Genomic DNA, 18,011 nt, shown 5'->3' on the forward strand with positions numbered 1-18,011 from the left:
TTCATGACTCATGAAAGAACTCGATGTTGTGAAAATGAGAGGACGGTCATTGGCTTCTTCAACCTCCTCATCATCAAGATCACAAGTGCTAAGATTAATGCATGAGCACCTCTCAAGGGAGGCGAAAAATGTCGATGCCACGCTAGTTCCAACCCAATTCATCATTTGATCCAGTTTTTCACAAGATATGAAGCTTGAATTATTCATCTCTTTTTCTTTTTTCTGTTCAATAAAAAAAAAATCTAATGCTCTTTTTCTGCAAAATTGTAAAAGAGAAATGCAAACATTTCTATCTTAAGAATAAGAGAAAAAGAGAGGTGGTTGTGTACCAACAAAATAATATTTGTACCCTCGCTAAACTTTTGGGAAATGTTTTGAATTTGTAATATCGGTTTGTTGCGTCAAAACCGATTTTCCCATTCTAGTAAAACAAAAAGTTGTCTTATCGGTCCCTGCGACTCTGAAAAATGAAATGTTCTGGCCCAGAGACTGAAAGCCCATTTGGACATGCCAAGAGAAGTGGAAAGGAAACAAGCATTTCTCTCTCTTGATGTAATGCTACAAGAACCAAGAATCAAGATCCTGAATCCAGCAACCATATATAAGATGCAGATGGTGTAGAAAGATGCATCTCGAGGGCATGCGAGAACAGTAATGCAAGAAAAGTCGAACACAAACATGAGAATCTATGAAGATCAGCTGAAATACCAACAGATCTATCTATTATATAGAGCTTCATTGTCTGGTACAAGTATTGTTAGTTTTTAAACACTGTTACAAAAATACTCTCTCTCAAAAGATAAGCTACACATAATGCAGGTATTCTGGATCAGCACATGCAAGCATATCCTGCGCATGCTCTAGAAACTTGGTTAAGTGGATGACTTGAGCATTTTCTTGTAATCTTGGAAATCTCCAGCAAATGGTGCAATCTTGCCATCTGATACCGCCCACAGCTCTCCGACACTTCCAGATATCAAATGCTCGTCGTGACTTACCTGCAAGCAAGGAGGGAGATATAGCAATTTGATTAGAAATGCAAGTTCAAACAATAAAATTAGTAGAGAGAAAGAAGATGAGACTTCGAGAAGCTTGTGTACGTACCATGAGAACTCCTCCTTGGAAGAGAACAAGACCTTGGATGAGCGCCTCCACAGCATCCAAATCCTGCCAACATGGAAACACAACAGTGAGACAAGCAAAACAGCACTTGTCAATGAATTTCCAGTGATATTTGACAAAAAATTATCCCTGGTGATTTTAAGCAGAAGCGCAACTTTCACACATGGGAACAGACTTACAAGATGATTGGATGGCTCGTCCAGCAGAATAATGTGTGGCTTCTTGAATGTTATCTTTGCAAAAGCAACCCTGCTCTTCTGACCACCTGGATATCATTACGTTCAGCAATCCAGTCGACAGTCATTGAAAAATACTGGGTTGTTACAATTTATATGCTTACATATCAGCTCATTCTTGTTTTAAGCATTTGAGTTTGACAATGAAATCGATATATCACGTCAACTAAGCAGCTCTCAACTACATGATAGAAGCAGACCGACCAAATTTTCATGGCTACAGCACATATCTTGTTTTCTACTGATAGTTCCTTCTACATTTCGCCAGTTCTCAAACTACTTAAGAACTAGGTGATAGGTCCCAACATGCTCTTTAAACTTACCCATCTGGATATACTAGACATGATCCAGACATTTTGTTAACCAAAGATGGGCATTGAAGGAGAGATATACCTGACAAAGTGTACATAGGTTGAAGTGCAAGATTTCCAGTGACACCCAAAGAACCCAAGTGAGATCGAAGTTTCTGTTCAGGGACTCCCTGGAAAGAGAAAAAGACAGAAGTCAGTGATTCTGATGTGTGTGTCTGGGTCTGGGTTTGTGTACTGTTCAATATATCGGGTAGAATATGAAAGAATTCATCAGTATAAAGCAAGTAAGCAACAGATCAGTAACTTACAGGATAGCAACGCATCATGTACAGAAGGGGATTTGAAGTTAAATCGAGCCCATCTACATGATGCTGACTAAAGACAGCAATACGAACCTGCAGAATATACAAAAATTAGCAATAAAGGAACATTTCGGTGGAAGAACGGATCAGAAGTTATGCATTCAGATAAGTAAAGGGAACGTGCATAGCAAGAAAAGCGTTAACTAAATCATAGAGTAAACAAATAGCCAAGACTTTTTAAGCTTTTTAAGCACATGAGAACACATATAATCAGGTTAATAAACTCAAATAGTTCAAGCAAGCCTAAAGGTTTGCAAAAGCAGAAACAACATCTAAAGCACCCAAGATTTTTTATTCTTCTCCACCCTTTCTTGTTGGCATGTACGAAACATGAAATATCACATATGGGTATATGGGATCTTGAGCTATACCTTAGCTGATCGGAAAACAGTTCCAGAGCTCGGTTGTAGCTCCCCTGAAATCAATTTGAGAATTGTTGACTTTCCTATTCCATTGGGACCGACCACTGCAAAGCAATTTCAGTATTCAGAAAATTGTAACAAAGAAGAACTAAATTAAAAAACTCATTCAGCAGTATATCACAAATTTTTCCCCATAATACAGGAAAGGTGAAGATAATAGGTTGATCCTTACTTGCAACACGACTGTCAAGATCAATACCGAAGTTCAAATTCTTAAACAGTAAAGGTCCACCAGGGTAACCAAATGATGCGTCGCTGTGATAGAAGGTGAAACATAATAAGAACTTAAGAAGGCAACAACTTTGTGTGAGTGCTCGATGAAAAGAATAGATGATTAATATAAGAAAATAAGAATTATACAAATTTCTAAATCTGGTCAGATTGGCCGTTGAATATTCACAGTTTTTAGCGATAAATAGTGTAAGCTGGAATAGTGGCACCAGAGCTACAAAGACAACTCAGACGTCCATATGAACTCCTTTTCGACAATCCAACAGAATTTAACACGGAAACTTATCACTAAGCATCAGAATGTTTTCTAAATACTATACTTCTGGGTTTTTGTCATAAACTCATAGTGGAAACATATATATCAAACAACAAGATGGAGCAACAATACGGAAATAAGTTACACAAAAAGCTTTCTTAGTGGAACTGTGCGACAAACCTGAAACTTATAATAGGAGCCCCTGGTCTGTCATCCGGTGTGGGGAACTCAAACTTGTAGCTGCATAACAACATATATTAGGAAGTTAACCAATGGAGTCGAGTAAATATAGAAAACCAAGAGAAGCAAACAAGTGACTGACAATATCCGAAGTCTTGTTGTTTATAAGTTCTAGATTTTTAATAAGGATCAATAGAACTAGTGCATACTCAGGGTCATTTATGACTTCATCCACAGTGCCCAATCGCTCAATTGCCTGGAGAAATCACGCACAAGCAACCATAAGAAAGAAAATTATCCCATAGAGGCCTTAGAATACAAAATCTCAAAACAAACATTTAAAACGCTCTATGCCCAAAACTAATCCAACTACTGAACAAATACATGAGATAAAAAGATCCAGTGCTCACAGCTGCCAAATTGGTTCAAGAGAACTAACTCAAATGGCAATAACATAGGTTTTAAATAGGTTCTAATACTATATAAAGCGAACGGTAAAAATTACCTTAATTCTTGATTGAACTAATGATGCCCTCTTTGCGTTGTAACGGAACTTATCAACGAAAGCCTGCAAAAGCAATGGTTAGAAACTAATAAAGTTTCACCAACTTTTCTGATCTCACCAATTAGTTTCAAATGATTAAATAATACAGGGAAAAAGAAACGATTGCATCCTCATTCATTTGGTTAGTAAGCAGAAGTGAACCTGCATATGAGCTTTGGCTTTTTCACTCGAATCAAAGGCCTTCTGCTGGTTCTTCATCTGCTCCTCGCGTGTCCTTTCAAATGTATCATAGTCCCCCTTGTAGGCTGTCAGTTTCTGTGCTTGTAGATGAAGAATATCGGTAACCACCTGAAGAAAGTATCGTAGATGAATCAGTGACCAAAATATAAGTAGCACATCAAAACCAAAAAAAAGTCAAAAGAGTGAGAAAATCCTTACAGTGTTCAAGAACTCCCTAGCATGAGAAACAACTATAAATGTTTTCGGCCATTTAACGAGGTATGTCTCCAGCCATAGAACAGCATGAAGATCAAGATGATTCTGCGATGAAATGTGTTTAGTTTAATTCCTTGAAAGAAAACATAGATCTTGATGACACATTACACGCAGCGGACATACTGTAGGCTCGTCAAGAAGTAACAAATCAGGCTCTATAAAGAGTGCACGAGCAAGAGCAATTCGCATTCTCCATCCTCCGGAAAAGGTTTTGGTGGCCTTCCGCTGCATTTCTGGAGTGAAACTAAGTCCCTGGACATCATTTAAAGTCAACAGGTTACTAATCATAAATGAGCAACTCTGAGCTACCAATATATAAAAACGCGGAAGTGTCATTACGGCTTACAAATTTGAGATACGAGAATACATCAATGTCTTAGTTTCGATCAGTATGATACTGTGGTATAATACTAAAATGTTTCTAGAACACTTGGCAAAATTAGACACAGGAATAGATGGTAGCAGCAAATATGTGACAACCTATACAGGATATATACACCCAGTACTTCTGCTTATAAGGAACGTTTATGATGAGTTTAATTGCAACAAGAAAGAGTGAAAAGTAACAGTTCAATAGTCCAGGTGTGAACTTATGTGCAAGGTAATATACTCGATTTTATGTTGTGATCAGAAAATGTGCATGTAGTGAATTAAGTGTAGGAATGAGAGGCAAGGTCTTCAATGGATGTGTACTTACTTTGTGGATGAATTGGATGCTGTATATTTTAATCAATCTCTTTAAATAAAAAGAAAATTGAGAGTTTGAAATTTCCCAATATTTAATGCTTATGATTCAGAAAGTTTGCATTAGAGATGTCGAAGTTACCAGGTTCTGCACTGCACACATGAATAACTTGTGACCCATATTAAATTTTACTGGCTTGAATTGTATACTCAGTACCGTGCCCCCTCCTAATTTGCATGAACATTGTTCTTTGATTCTAAATTTTTTGACATCCACCCCCTAAAGCTGGCCTTTTATGACATGCCCTCACTGCATTGCACCCCTCAAAGACCTCTAAACTAATAAGGAATTTTAAACAACAAAATAAAAATAAAAGGAACCCATAATTTCATATGCAGGGGGACTCCTATTGTGCACATTATTGGATAGCCAGTAGCTAACTAGCCTGAATGGTAGTGTCCTTTTAGCCTCTTAAATAATTACTCCAAACAATATGATGAAGATAACAAAAGTAAGATGGTTTTTATTTGATTCGTCGATATGAATTGTCCATTTAAACAGATACTAAAAGTATAAGAAGTATCCAGTCCAATAGCATGAAAGTTTCAGAACTAACCGCAAGAATGGAAGCTGCCCGTGATTCTGCTGAATCTGCATCAATGAACTCAAGCCTTTTATATACTTGTTCCAGCTTTTGTGAAATAGCATCTTTGTCCAATGCTTCACCGGGCTTCGCGTTGCTCTTTTCTGTTGCAGTCTCGAACTCCAAATCTCTCTGCAGGACGAAATAGTTTCAGTAGCCTTAGTCATTTGCTCATAATGTAATGAAATGCAGACACAATAGATGGTAGCAACAACTAACAGAGTATGATTATGCGAAAAGCAATGAATTGCTTCAATCTGGAAAGACAAAATCTAAGTTACTGGTATACCTGAAGTGCAGTTAGACGAGCTTCTTCTTTCAGGAGTTGAAATCTCTCAACATCCGCATTAAGAACACATTGCAAAGCCGATGTATCATCACCAACAACTTCTTGCTCCACGTGTAAAATCTGGCAGTTCTTAGGAATACCATCAATAGCATGCATTGCCATATACCTGAGGAAAGTAGTCTTCCCTGTACCATTTCTTCCAACAAGACCTACATGAGAGCATTTTGGAAAACAGTCATCAAAACAGCTGATAAAAGTAATAATACCCGATTAAGGAACACCTGGAAACCACTCCTCACAGAGATTGCAACCAGAAACAAATCCTTCCATGATACTCTCGCATTTTTTATAAATAACAACTGAGCAAAAATACAAGTCTCAGAGAGACAGATAAAAAAATTGAATTACCATAATGCCTCCCAAAAGAGAGTGTGACAGACCCATCCTGAATGAGTTCACGACCTCCGATTGAAACACTAAAGTTCTCCATATGGATATCTTTCACAGCAGGACCCTCGACGTTGTTATCGTGGTTAACTGACACAACTGGCATCCCTTCTTTAGCTGCTTCCATTTCCGCCAAATGCATCAGATATTGTGCCTGTGTCATGACAGAGGACAAAACAAAATGGATATCATAACTGACTCCTACACCATGTTCCCTTAAAACCAAGTCTAAATAATTGGGTGTTCAATTTAAATGTCGTCTCACCTCTCTTTGACGCTCATCCTTCCTCTTTTTCCTTTCAAGCTTTGCCCTATCACGTTCAGTCAAAGTAGGACCTTCTTGCAACTCCACAGGTTGTTTCTTTGGAACTGCATCCTGGTCCATTCCATCAAACATCCGCAAGGGTGTTGCAAGACTTCGCACAGCTAACTTAGGTTTAACCAATCCATGCTTTCCAAACTTATCAGATAGCTTGATACAGACCTATATTGAGAACTAATCATTCAATAACCTTCAATGAAATAAAATAACATGCAAGGTAATAAAAAGAGTCCTAAACATAACATAGCAAGCAAATTACGTGTACGTCTTATATTGGCGACATCTTGAATGACGGCAGGTAAAGCAAAATTGGTTTCCCCACATGAAAAGGAATCAAAGGTATATTTTGATTGAAGTAAACAAAACATTATCCACACCTAAGGCTTCCATATCAAAAAACCTATATCATGTTTTTTCCAACTACAAAATGACCTTTAACAACTAGAAAGCATATTATGTACTCCATTTGTAGCAGCCCTTCAACCAGAACTAACAAACAAAGAGATGAGACCCCAAAATGCGATATAGTGAGTCCTACAATCTCGTCCCTCCCATACCCAACACTAGTGCAAACATGGTACATACAGCATTATCTTACAGAACAATTTGTATACACTACTAATCCATGCTTGAAACAATACACACAAAACCAAGAAGGATGTCTAAACAGCCTCAAACATGAATCTCTAAAGACCCCAAACCACAACTTCCCCTATGTTTCAGTTTCCAAAGACCATTTCTACAAGTAGTTAAAGCCTAAATATCACTAAAACAGAACATGAATAACACGGATTAAGAATAACATAATATAGTGATAATTCAAATTTCCCTCAATTATATCGGGCAAAAAGAGAGATGAGATCCTACAAAGCGAGGTACGGAGGTAGTAGCACAAAGTAACTCCTAAATGTAGAATCTCACCCATCACTCTCGCCCAGCGCTGGTGCAAACAGGGTACAAATAGTATCATTACTTTTAAGTAATTGTATCCAATACTAATTCTTGCTTGGAACAGTACAAGGAAATGAATAACGTGAATCTGTAATGAACACTCACTGTAATTTCACTAAGATAGAGCATGAAAAATACAGATTAAGAGATGCAAAACCCCGACTAAAATGTGGTGATTTGGTTGACATCTGGAATGGTGGAAAATAAAACTACAATTGGCTTCCCCCACATGAAAAAGAATCAAATGTACATTTTCAAGGGAATGGAGTTGACAATAAAAATTTTAAACCAGTGGGTTTTAAGGAGTACCACGATATTTACGTCCTACTAAACAACCTATATCCTTTTTTTCCCGACAACAAAATGACCTTCAACCACAATAGTAGTATTCCATTTGCAACAGCCCGTCAACCAGAATTACCGAACAAAGAGATGAGACCTTAAAATGCATTATAGTGAGTCCTAAATGTACAATCCCATCCCTCCCATACCCAAGACTAGTTCAAAAACAGTATTATCTTGAAGAAAAGATCGTTCACATTACTAATCCATACTGGATAAAATACACACAAAAGCCAAAAACCAAGAAGTATGTCTAAAGAGCCTCAAACATGAGTTAGTAAAGAACCCTAACCACAATTACCCCTATGTTTCAGTTTCCAAAGACCATTTCTACAAGTAGCTAAAACCCTAAATATCACTAACATAGAACATGAATAACACGGATTAAGATTAAGGTAACATAGTAGTAATACACATTTCCTATTTACTTCATTTGCACCAGCTTTCATCAACAATGTAGGGCAAACAGAGAGTTGACATCCTAAAACCCGAGTAAGCAAAGTATTTAACTCCTAAATGTAGAATCTCATCCCTCCCTTGGCCAAAGATGACGCAAACAGGGTATAAACAGTATCATCAAAACTTTTAACAATTGTATACAGTTCCAATTCATGCTTGAAACAATACATGGAAACGTGAATGACTTGTATTGTTTCAAGCATGAATTAGAACTGTATACAATTGTTAAAATGCAATGAACACTCTCTACAATTTTCACTAACTTTCAGTCACTAAGATAGAACACGAAGAATACTGATAAAGGATAAGGTAATATAGTAGTAATATACATTTCTTATTCACTCCATCTGCGCCAGCTCCCTTCAACCAAATACGAGCAAACAGAGAGATGATATCCTAAAATGCAATTTAGTAATGCAAAGTGACTCCTAAACATAGAATCCCATCCTTCCCTCGCCCGATGCTGGCGCAAACACAGTACAAGTAATATCATAACTTCTAAATAAATGTATACAATACTAACTTATGCTTGAACCAGTACAAGGAAACGAATTAACATGAATCTGTAATGAACACTCACTAAATTTCAGTTTCCTAAACTTTAAATATCACTATGCAGGACAACGAATAACGCACACAACATGGTAGTAATATAAATTCCCTCTTTCCTATTCACTCAATTTGCACCAACTCCCTTTAACCACATGTGGGCAAACAGAGAGATGAGATTCTAAAATCCGAGGTAGTAAAACTCAAAGTGAGTCCTAAATGTAGAATCTCATCCTTCCGTTGCCCAATGCTGGTGCAAACACAGTATAAGTAGTATCATAACTTTTAAACAAATGTATGCAATACTAATTTATACTTCAAACAATACAAGTGAATCTGTGATGAACACTCACTAAATTACAGTTTCTTAAACCTTAAATATCACTATGACAGGACCACGTATAACGCACACAACACGGTAGTAATAGAACATTCCCTCTTTCCTATTTACTCAATTTGCACCAGCTACCTTCAACCACATATGGCAAACAGAGATGAGATTCTAAAACTCGAGGTACTAACCCAAAGTGAGTCCTAAAAGTAGAATCTCATCCCTCCCTTGCCCAACGATGGGGCAAACACGATACAAATAGCATTATCTCGAAAACAATCGTATACAGTACTAATCCATGCTTAAAACAATACAAGGAGACGTGAATCAGTCATGAACGCTCACTATAATTTTCAGTAACTTTCAGTCACTAAGATAGAACACGACGAACACTGATAAAGAATAAGGTAACATAGATGTCATATACATTTCTTATTTACTCCATTTGCACCAGCTCCCTTCAACCATATACGAGAAAACAGAGAGATGAGATCCTAAAATGCTAGGTAGTAATGCAAAGTAGTAACTCCTAAATGTAGAATCTCATCATTCCCTTGCCCGATGCGGGTGCAAACACAGTACAAGTAGTATCATAACTTCCAAACAAATGTATACAATACTAATTTATGCTTGAAACGATACAAGGAAACGAATTAACTTGAATCAGTAGTGAACACTCACTAAATTTCAGTTTCCTAAACCTTAAATATCACTATGACAAGACCACGAATAATGCACGCAACACAGTAGTAATATAACATTCCCTCTATCCTATTTACTCAATTTGCATCAGCTCCCTTCAACCACATGGGCAAACAGAGAAAACTCGAGGTAGTAACCCAAAGGTAGTCCTAAAAGTGAGTCCTAAAACAATCACATACGGCAGTAATTCATGCTTAACACAAGGAAACGTGAATCAGTAATGAACACTCACTATAATTTTCAGTAACTTTCGGTCACTAAGATAGAACACGAAGAATACTGATAAAGAATAAGGTAAAGTAGTAGTAGTAGTATACATTTCTTATTTATTCCATTTGCACCAGCTCCCTTCAACCATATACGAGCAAACAGAGTGATGAGATCCTAAAATGCGAGGTAGTAATGCAAAGTAACTCCTAAACATAGAATCTCATCCTTCCCTTGCCCGATGCTGGCGCAAACACAGTACAAGTAGTATCATAACTTCTAAACAAGTGTACACAGTACTATTTTATGCTTGAAACAATACAAGGAAACATATTACCGTGAATCACTGAATTAGAGTTTCTTTCCTAAACCTTAAATATCACTACGACAGGACCACGAATAACGCACACAACATGGTAGTAATATAGCATTCCCTCTTTCTTGTTCACTCAATTTGCACCAGCTCCCTTCAACCATAAACGAGCAAACAGAGTGATGAGATCCTAAAACGCGAGGTAGTAATGCGAAGTATCTCCCAAACATAGAATCTCATCCCTCCCTTGCCCGATGCTGGCGCAAACACAGTACAAGTAGTAGCATAACTTCAAAACAAATGTATACAATAGTAATTTATACTTGTACTTGAAACAATACAAGGAAATGAATTACTGTGAACCTGTAATGAACACTCACTAAATTTTAGTTTCCTACACCTTAAATATCACTATGACAGGACCACGAATTAAGCACACAACATTGTAGTAACATAAATTCCCTCTTTCCTATTCACTCAATTTGCACCAGCTCCCTTCAACCAATATGGGAAAACAGAGAGATGAGATCCTAAAATGCGAGGTAGTAACTCAAACTGAGTTCTAAATGTAGAATCCCATCCCTCCCTTGCTCAACGATGGGGAAAACACGGTACAAATAGCATTATCTCTAAAACAATCTTATATAATACTAATCTATGCTTGAAAACAACACAGGGAAACAAGCAAACGTGAACCTGCAATGTAATTCTCAGTTTCCTAAACCCTAAATTTCACTAAGATAGAATACAGATACAGGTATACAATAAGGTAAAACCCTAATTAGAGTGTTTACATACCTCGCGACCTTCAGAATCATCTTCAACAGCACCAGAATCAACAAGTAATTCACCAATAGCATCAAAAGCACCTTCGCCTTCGATACCGAAATCAAAATCTTCATCAGCTAAGACATTGATTATGTAATCTATAATTGGTTTATCAAGATCTTCAGCTCGAGGACCCAATACATCATATACTACTCTACTCGCTACTTCCACCATATCTTTAGATGATGATTTCCACTCAGTAAAACCCTAATGGAGATGAAGAAGATGAAGCTCCTCGTCGTCCTCGAGACGGGGGAGAGGCTTTGGTTTTTTAGGACCAAGTGAGAAATGATGAAAGCGGTGCCCCTCTTTTATCCTAACTCGGGCCTATGGTCGGGTTTGCTTTGACTCGGTTAAATCGGAATCAACTAGGTATGACTCACTTGCTTAGCCTATTGGTTACAAAGAAACTGAATCAATTGCTTTCGCCACAAGGAGATCGGCCGATGGCAGCTGCTTCAACGGTGCTGCTTTCGCCACAAGGAGATCGGCCAATGGCAGCTACTTCAACGGCATTGCTTTCGCCACAAGGAGATCGGCTGATGGCAGCTGCTTTAACAGCACGATCAGGCTCATAACAGAAGAGCAAAGCATGAGTGAAAGGTATGAAATCTCTTCTATAAAAAGGCTCTTCAATATTTTGAAAAAATCGAAACCAAAATGAGAAAAAGAGAGACGAAAAGAAAGGAATAACCAATCGATGAAGGAACATGAAACCATTTTATTTCAATAGAAGTACATGAAACAGTTAAGGGTAATGAAATAGGTGATGCCGTTGAATTTTGCGAGCTGTTCCAACCACTGATAGATGTAATTCCAAGAGCCGAACGAGAATGAATACCACGTAGAAGAGTTGAGACCGGGCTCCCTAATAGAATATTTGGTCGATCCATTCTGGATCGATCGAGTTGGCACAGAAGTTGCAACATATGAAAACCACGGAAAACACGGTTTATTTGAATAACTCGGCGACCTACCATTGTAGAAGTAGGATTTTTGGCAAACAATAAGCACTTAAATAATATAATTCCAGTGTACTATCCTCTTTATCATTTAGAGGAAAAGGTTCGGTGGGAGAAGGAAATAACAGAGGGATTCGGATCGAACGTAAATGGGAATAACATGAAAAGTCTTTTTCAAAATCTATCATTAACGGCTAATGACGATATACGAGAGGAATAGAGAAAAACTCATGATTGGCGAGAGAGGAAGATTTGTTTATGGAATAGTTCAAGAAAGAGTCGTCTCAATTCTTACTTATTCCTTCTAAATCATTCACTTCTCAGGTGAACATTCATCTGACTTGGAAATAAATTTCTTTATGCAGTAGCATGTTTGGATATTAAAAGCATAATTTAACCCCCAAAACTCATAAATATAAAGATTTTGAAAAGTTATCTTTTTTTTCTTTCAGAAATCATTTTGAAATTGTGTCATCGTATTAACTTCTGGATTTTTTGCTTTTGGTAATCTAAAAGTAACTTTTTAAGGTATATCTAAAGTTCGAACCTATAATTAGTATTAGTGTTTGGATACCAGAAGCAGAAGTGCTTTTATTTCTCCAGAAGATGAAGTCAAATCCCCTAAGTCTTAAACGAAAACGACTTGCTTCTGAAATTATATTTCCGAACTAATTTCTAGGTTTTCAGCTTAATTAAGATGAAAAGTAAACTCTTAAATTATAGGCAAACACCTAGAATTACTTTGCAGATTACTTTGTTTTTTTTTCTTTGAAATTTTGTATCTACCACATTACTTATAGGTTTTGTGTTAACCGAAAAAATAAACTCATAATTTTTTATTAGCCACATTACTCATTCATTTTGCAACCTTTTAATGCATATAAATTAGAAAACCTAGCTCGTTTAGTTCTTCGGTTTTAGAGATTCTGTGAGACATTTTATTTACTTACAACTTTACTTTCGGAGTTTAATACTTTTTGAGATTTTGGAGTGAATTGAGAGTGCAGCGATATCTAAGATGGAATAGCAGTCTCTAGGATGCGGATTTTACGTGTTTAGATAGTTTGTTAATTAATTCACACCAATTAGGAAAGCATTTAAGGGATCATAAATCCATGGCAGTCATAGGTCTTGAAGGTGAAAGGATATGGTCGAAATAATTGTTGAATGATTGTTGATTTTCTATCTTGTTTACAGTCTTATTCATTTAAAAAATAACATGCGAAGTTTGATTATAAGGTTTTATTATATACATTAGTTGTTCTGCAACTTAGTGTATTGAGTTACAAAGCTTTGTCAGACTCGTCGGCTTCTTTATCTGGTTCTTCTACTCTTTCGTCTTCTTTCTCCTTTTCTGCTTCCCTCATGGACTGAGTTTGGACGACCAAGGATTCTTCAACTCCTGAGATTGGTCCTTCTATCGAAGGTTCATATATCTTCCCAATTTGCACAGAGGTGGTATTTCTGTCCCTTAGCATTGATGATATGAATGCTAAGGCATCTGCGTGCCTATTGTCTTTCCGACAGACATGTCTGAATGTGATTTTGTCGATTTTTGACGCATTCTCCTGTGCTAACTTTAGATATGAAGACAATACCGGATCTAAAGTTTGATATTTGAGCTCGATTTGTCTAATGACCAGTTGTGAGTTACTAGTCAGACGAACGTCTGATAAGCCTAGATCATGTGCCAAGCATAGACCGTGTATGACCGCCTCGTACTCCGTGATATTTTTAGTGTTTTTCTCGAATTCTAACCTGAATGCATAGATGAGTCGATCTCCAGTAGGGGTTGTTATCACAATCCCTATGCCTGCGCCTTCTCCGTTGGAGGAGCCATCTACGAATATCTCCCACCTTCATAAATTTTATGGTTCCAAAAGGTCTTCTGGTTCCGGCTTATCCTCCTACATTCCTGGGATGTCATCTATTTCTGCTTCATCGTTGAGAGGTAAGTCGCTAGGAAGTCCGCTAAGATTTGTGATTTCTCAGCTTTCTTTGTTTCGAAGATTATGTGAAACTGTTTGATCATGGCACTCCATTTCGCCACCCTTCCGATTTTCTCCGTGTTTTCAAGGATTTGACTTATCCTTGCTTTTGTGAAGACTCGGATGGTATGTGCGTCGAAATATATCCTTAGTTTCTGTGTTTCCACTACTAAGGCATATATGAGCTGCACCACCTTGGTATAGTTACGCTCCGCTGAACTGAGTGACTTGCTGATGTAGTTGAAAAAGCGGGGGTCTAACAACATCACCCAATATTTCTCTTAGCAATCTGTATGGACTAACTCCGAAACACTTTATAGAGAATCAACTAGACAGTCAGACTCAGTCTAGGTAAAAGTATCTCAAGGAGTTAATATCTCTCTCTTGTTTTGATTTACTCAAGCTAATATAAATCAGCGAATCTTTAATCAAACACAAGGAATAACTTGGACGGTACCAAAGACCAATGTCCAAGGATCAATCAATGTTAATAAACAACCAAAGGTTGGATTATACTGATTGATGATCTAAACGCACAACCTATATTATTTCAATTATAAAGATAAATCAATGTAATGCGGAAACTGAAATAACACAAACACCAGAAATTTTGTTAACGAGGAAACCGCAAATGCAGAAAAACTCCGGGACCTAGTCCAGATTGAATACACACTGTATGAAGCCGCTACAAACACTAGCCTACTCCAAGCTAACTTCGGACTGGACTATAGTTGAACCCAATCAGTCTCCCACTGATCCAAGGTACAGTTGTACTCCCTACGCCTATGATCCCTGCAGGATACTGCGCACTTGATTCCCTTAGCTGATCTCACCCACAACTAAGAGTTGCTACAACCCAAAATCGCAGGCTTTGACAATAAACAAATCTGTCTCACACAGACAAGTCTATCAAAGGATCAATTTGTCTCCCACAGAAAAACCCTAAAGTTTTTGTTCCGTTTTTTGATAATAATCAAGGTGAACAGGAACCAATTGATAATCCGGTCTTATAATCCCGAAGAACAGCCTAGATTGATCAATCACCTCACAACAATCTTAATCGTATGGTAGCGAAACAAGATGTCGAGGAATCACAAACGATGAGACGAAGATGTTTGTGATTACTTTTTATATCTTGCCTATCGGAGATATCAATATCAAGCCAATCAATATGATTGTACTCGTACGATAGAAGATGCAAGATCAGATCACACAACTACGATAAAAGTAGTATCGGTCTGGCTTCACAATCCCAATGAAGTTTTCAAATCGTTTAACCTGGTTTTAGAAGAAGAAAACCAAAGGTTAAAGGAGAACCGACTCTAGCACGCAAACTAGTATCACAGGTAAGGTGTGGGGATTAGTTTTGCAGAGTTGCTAGATGTCCCCTTATATAGCCTTTCAAATCAGGGTTTTGCCTTGGTAACAAAGCAATAAATATTCACCGTTAGATGAAACCTGATTTAGATTCAAGCTAATATTTCTCAACCGTTAGATCGAAAACTTAGCTTGTTATACACACATATGTAGATGGTGGATTTTCAACAAAGGGCAAAACCGTAAAATCATGAGGCATGTTTTTGACACGGCTTTCAGGCATGCAACGATTCATATTTTACGAAGCCGTAATGAATATGTTTTCGAAAAGCCTCCAGTAGATGAGTGTTCGATCCCTGGCATTTCGTCGTGCCCTCTATGCAGAATAACGTATTTGGGCGGTTCTCCGTAGATTGAGAACTTAACGCCTTCAGGACGTCGGCGATACTCACTGTTCCCTGACTACAGGAGAGAGACCCACATCCAAATAGAAGAATAGTTGGGAGGCGGACGCCTTCAGGACGTCGGCGACACTCCCCGTTCCCTGATTATGTGGAGAGAGTGCATAGATTCAGGCGGTTCTCCGTAGATTGAGAACACTAACGCCTTCAGGTTGTAAACAACATCGTGACTCACTGACTTTGCACCATTCATAATAGATGTGATGCTTTAAATGGCTAATATCTTTTCTGAAATAGATTACTTTTGTCGTGACATTCACTACTGAATTCTCAGAATAATCTATTATTGCTCATATTCCATGGTCGAATCCACGGCATGATCCCAGGGAATGACAATAACAATTGCTCCTATTCCATGGTCGAATCCCCGGCCTGATCCCATGGAATGGCAATAACAATTGCTCATATTCCATGGTCGAATCCCTAGCCTGATCCCATGGAATGGCAATAACATTGCTCCTATTCCATGGTCGAATCCACGCCCTGATCCCATGAAATGGCAATAATAATAAAATAGGGAAAGGTGTGCGGGACCGGGCAACATGGTTGGACGACCATGCCCTAGACGTGGTCGGTCCCACACCTTGCAATCCCTAATTTATCATAATTATTATTTTCTTCAAATTCATGAAACTCCTGGGTTTGAGAAAAATTTGTGATTTCTCCACATTTTCTCAAATATTGCTCGAATCACAAAAAACCAAAAGCCAACATGGTCACACGGCCGGCTAGCCTCTCACGTCAATTTTAAATACTAAAACATTTTTATTTTAATATTTTTAAAATATTGATGAATTGAGCATACATGCTCATTCCACCAAAAAATCGAGAATTCTCAGTCAAGATGAAACTCTTCTGAATATTCACGATATTGCTCAAATGCGCATCAGAAAATACTGAAACTCTCACTATGGAGACACAGACATCATGGCAACACGTGCATGCCTCTACGACCAATCAGGTCGTTCCTAGGTCTTGCACGAAGCCGGTCCCACACATTTTCGCAATTCTGACCTAATTTCCTCAATTGCTCATATTGGGCCCGAAATATCTCCAACCAACTGGAGAATCCTCCAAACGACCAACAACTGGTCACATGACCTCCTAGACCCGGTCTCATGCCCTCTTGGTCGGTCCCCATCTCTCATACCTAGGTTTTACACCTAATGCTGAACCCAGCAATATTTTCAGTAATGGCGAACCCACCATTTATTCATGATTTCTCACCAACTCTCTGAGAATCCTGGTGCGTGCTCACTCGAGCACTGGGCACCACATGGACACTCCTCATCCCATGTGGTCGGTCCCTCTTGATTCATGATCAATTTTCAGCAACTCTCCAATTGATGGAGGATTGACCAAAAAATTAGGGTTTTTGAATGAACTGAAACCATCATTCTGAACACTGTTAGAACACTAATAAAATTTATGTTGATTCACTAATCAACATAAATATTTTAATTGATATTTTACTGGGTTACATCACCAGTAAATAATAATCGAGCAACACTTGCTCGATTGCCCGAATATAATCAATATTCGGCAATTCATCGATAATTTATCGAATTGAGCAATACTTGCTCAGTTGCACGTCAGATTATCAAAATCATTAATTTGGTGAATTGAGCAATACTTGCTCAGTTGCCCATCAAATTTTTAATATCCAGTAATTTGCAGAATTGAGCAATACTTGCTCAGTTGCTCATTAAATTCTTGTAATTCACAGAATTGAGCAATACTTGCTCAATCGTTGAACTAGTCAGTAATTCATCAATGAATCAACAATACTACAATACTGACGTCCCTTCAAATAGCTACATGTACGATCCATGAATCACTGAGCATTCACCATTCATGCTCGATTCACCAAAACTTAGACTCATTGTCTAATCAGTCAACAATTGACTAATCAAAACACGTCTACCCAGTAGACTCCACGACTTGTGAGACATCAATCACGTCACAAATGGGGGGATATCACTTAGGGTTTTGGTCTGGCGGTCTACGACACGTGGATTCATCCACAACGGCAAATGTGCGTAAGTCGTGTAAACGGTTGAAGGAGTTAGTAAAGTAGTGGGTGCACGATCAGAAG

The 18,011-nt window shown here is 37.9% G+C and overlaps 1 protein-coding gene and 1 pseudogene across 1 annotated transcript; both read right to left on the reverse strand.

Annotated features, from left to right (window-relative positions):
• Nucleotides 1–685: 685 nt before the first annotated feature.
• On the reverse strand, nucleotides 686–11,362 carry LOC113322108 (ABC transporter F family member 3-like). Its single transcript, XM_026570129.1, has 18 exons — nucleotides 11,159–11,362; nucleotides 6,450–6,668; nucleotides 6,146–6,338; nucleotides 5,738–5,946; nucleotides 5,422–5,580; nucleotides 4,244–4,372; nucleotides 4,064–4,165; nucleotides 3,827–3,973; nucleotides 3,626–3,688; nucleotides 3,330–3,376; nucleotides 3,121–3,180; nucleotides 2,626–2,708; nucleotides 2,403–2,497; nucleotides 1,978–2,064; nucleotides 1,752–1,839; nucleotides 1,302–1,387; nucleotides 1,105–1,167; nucleotides 686–998 (listed from the first exon to the last, which is right to left on the reverse strand). The coding sequence occupies exons 1-18, from the start codon at nucleotides 11,360–11,362 to the stop codon at nucleotides 873–875; spliced, it is 2,160 nt and encodes a 719-aa protein (XP_026425914.1). The 3' UTR covers nucleotides 686–872.
• A 241-nt stretch (nucleotides 11,363–11,603) lies between these two features.
• On the reverse strand, nucleotides 11,604–12,561 carry LOC113325083 (annotated as a pseudogene).
• Nucleotides 12,562–18,011: the final 5,450 nt, after the last annotated feature.

This window comes from Papaver somniferum, chromosome 11 (genome assembly GCF_003573695.1).
Source record: "Papaver somniferum cultivar HN1 chromosome 11, ASM357369v1, whole genome shotgun sequence".
In the NCBI taxonomy this organism is placed as follows: Eukaryota; Viridiplantae; Streptophyta; class Magnoliopsida; order Ranunculales; family Papaveraceae; genus Papaver; species Papaver somniferum.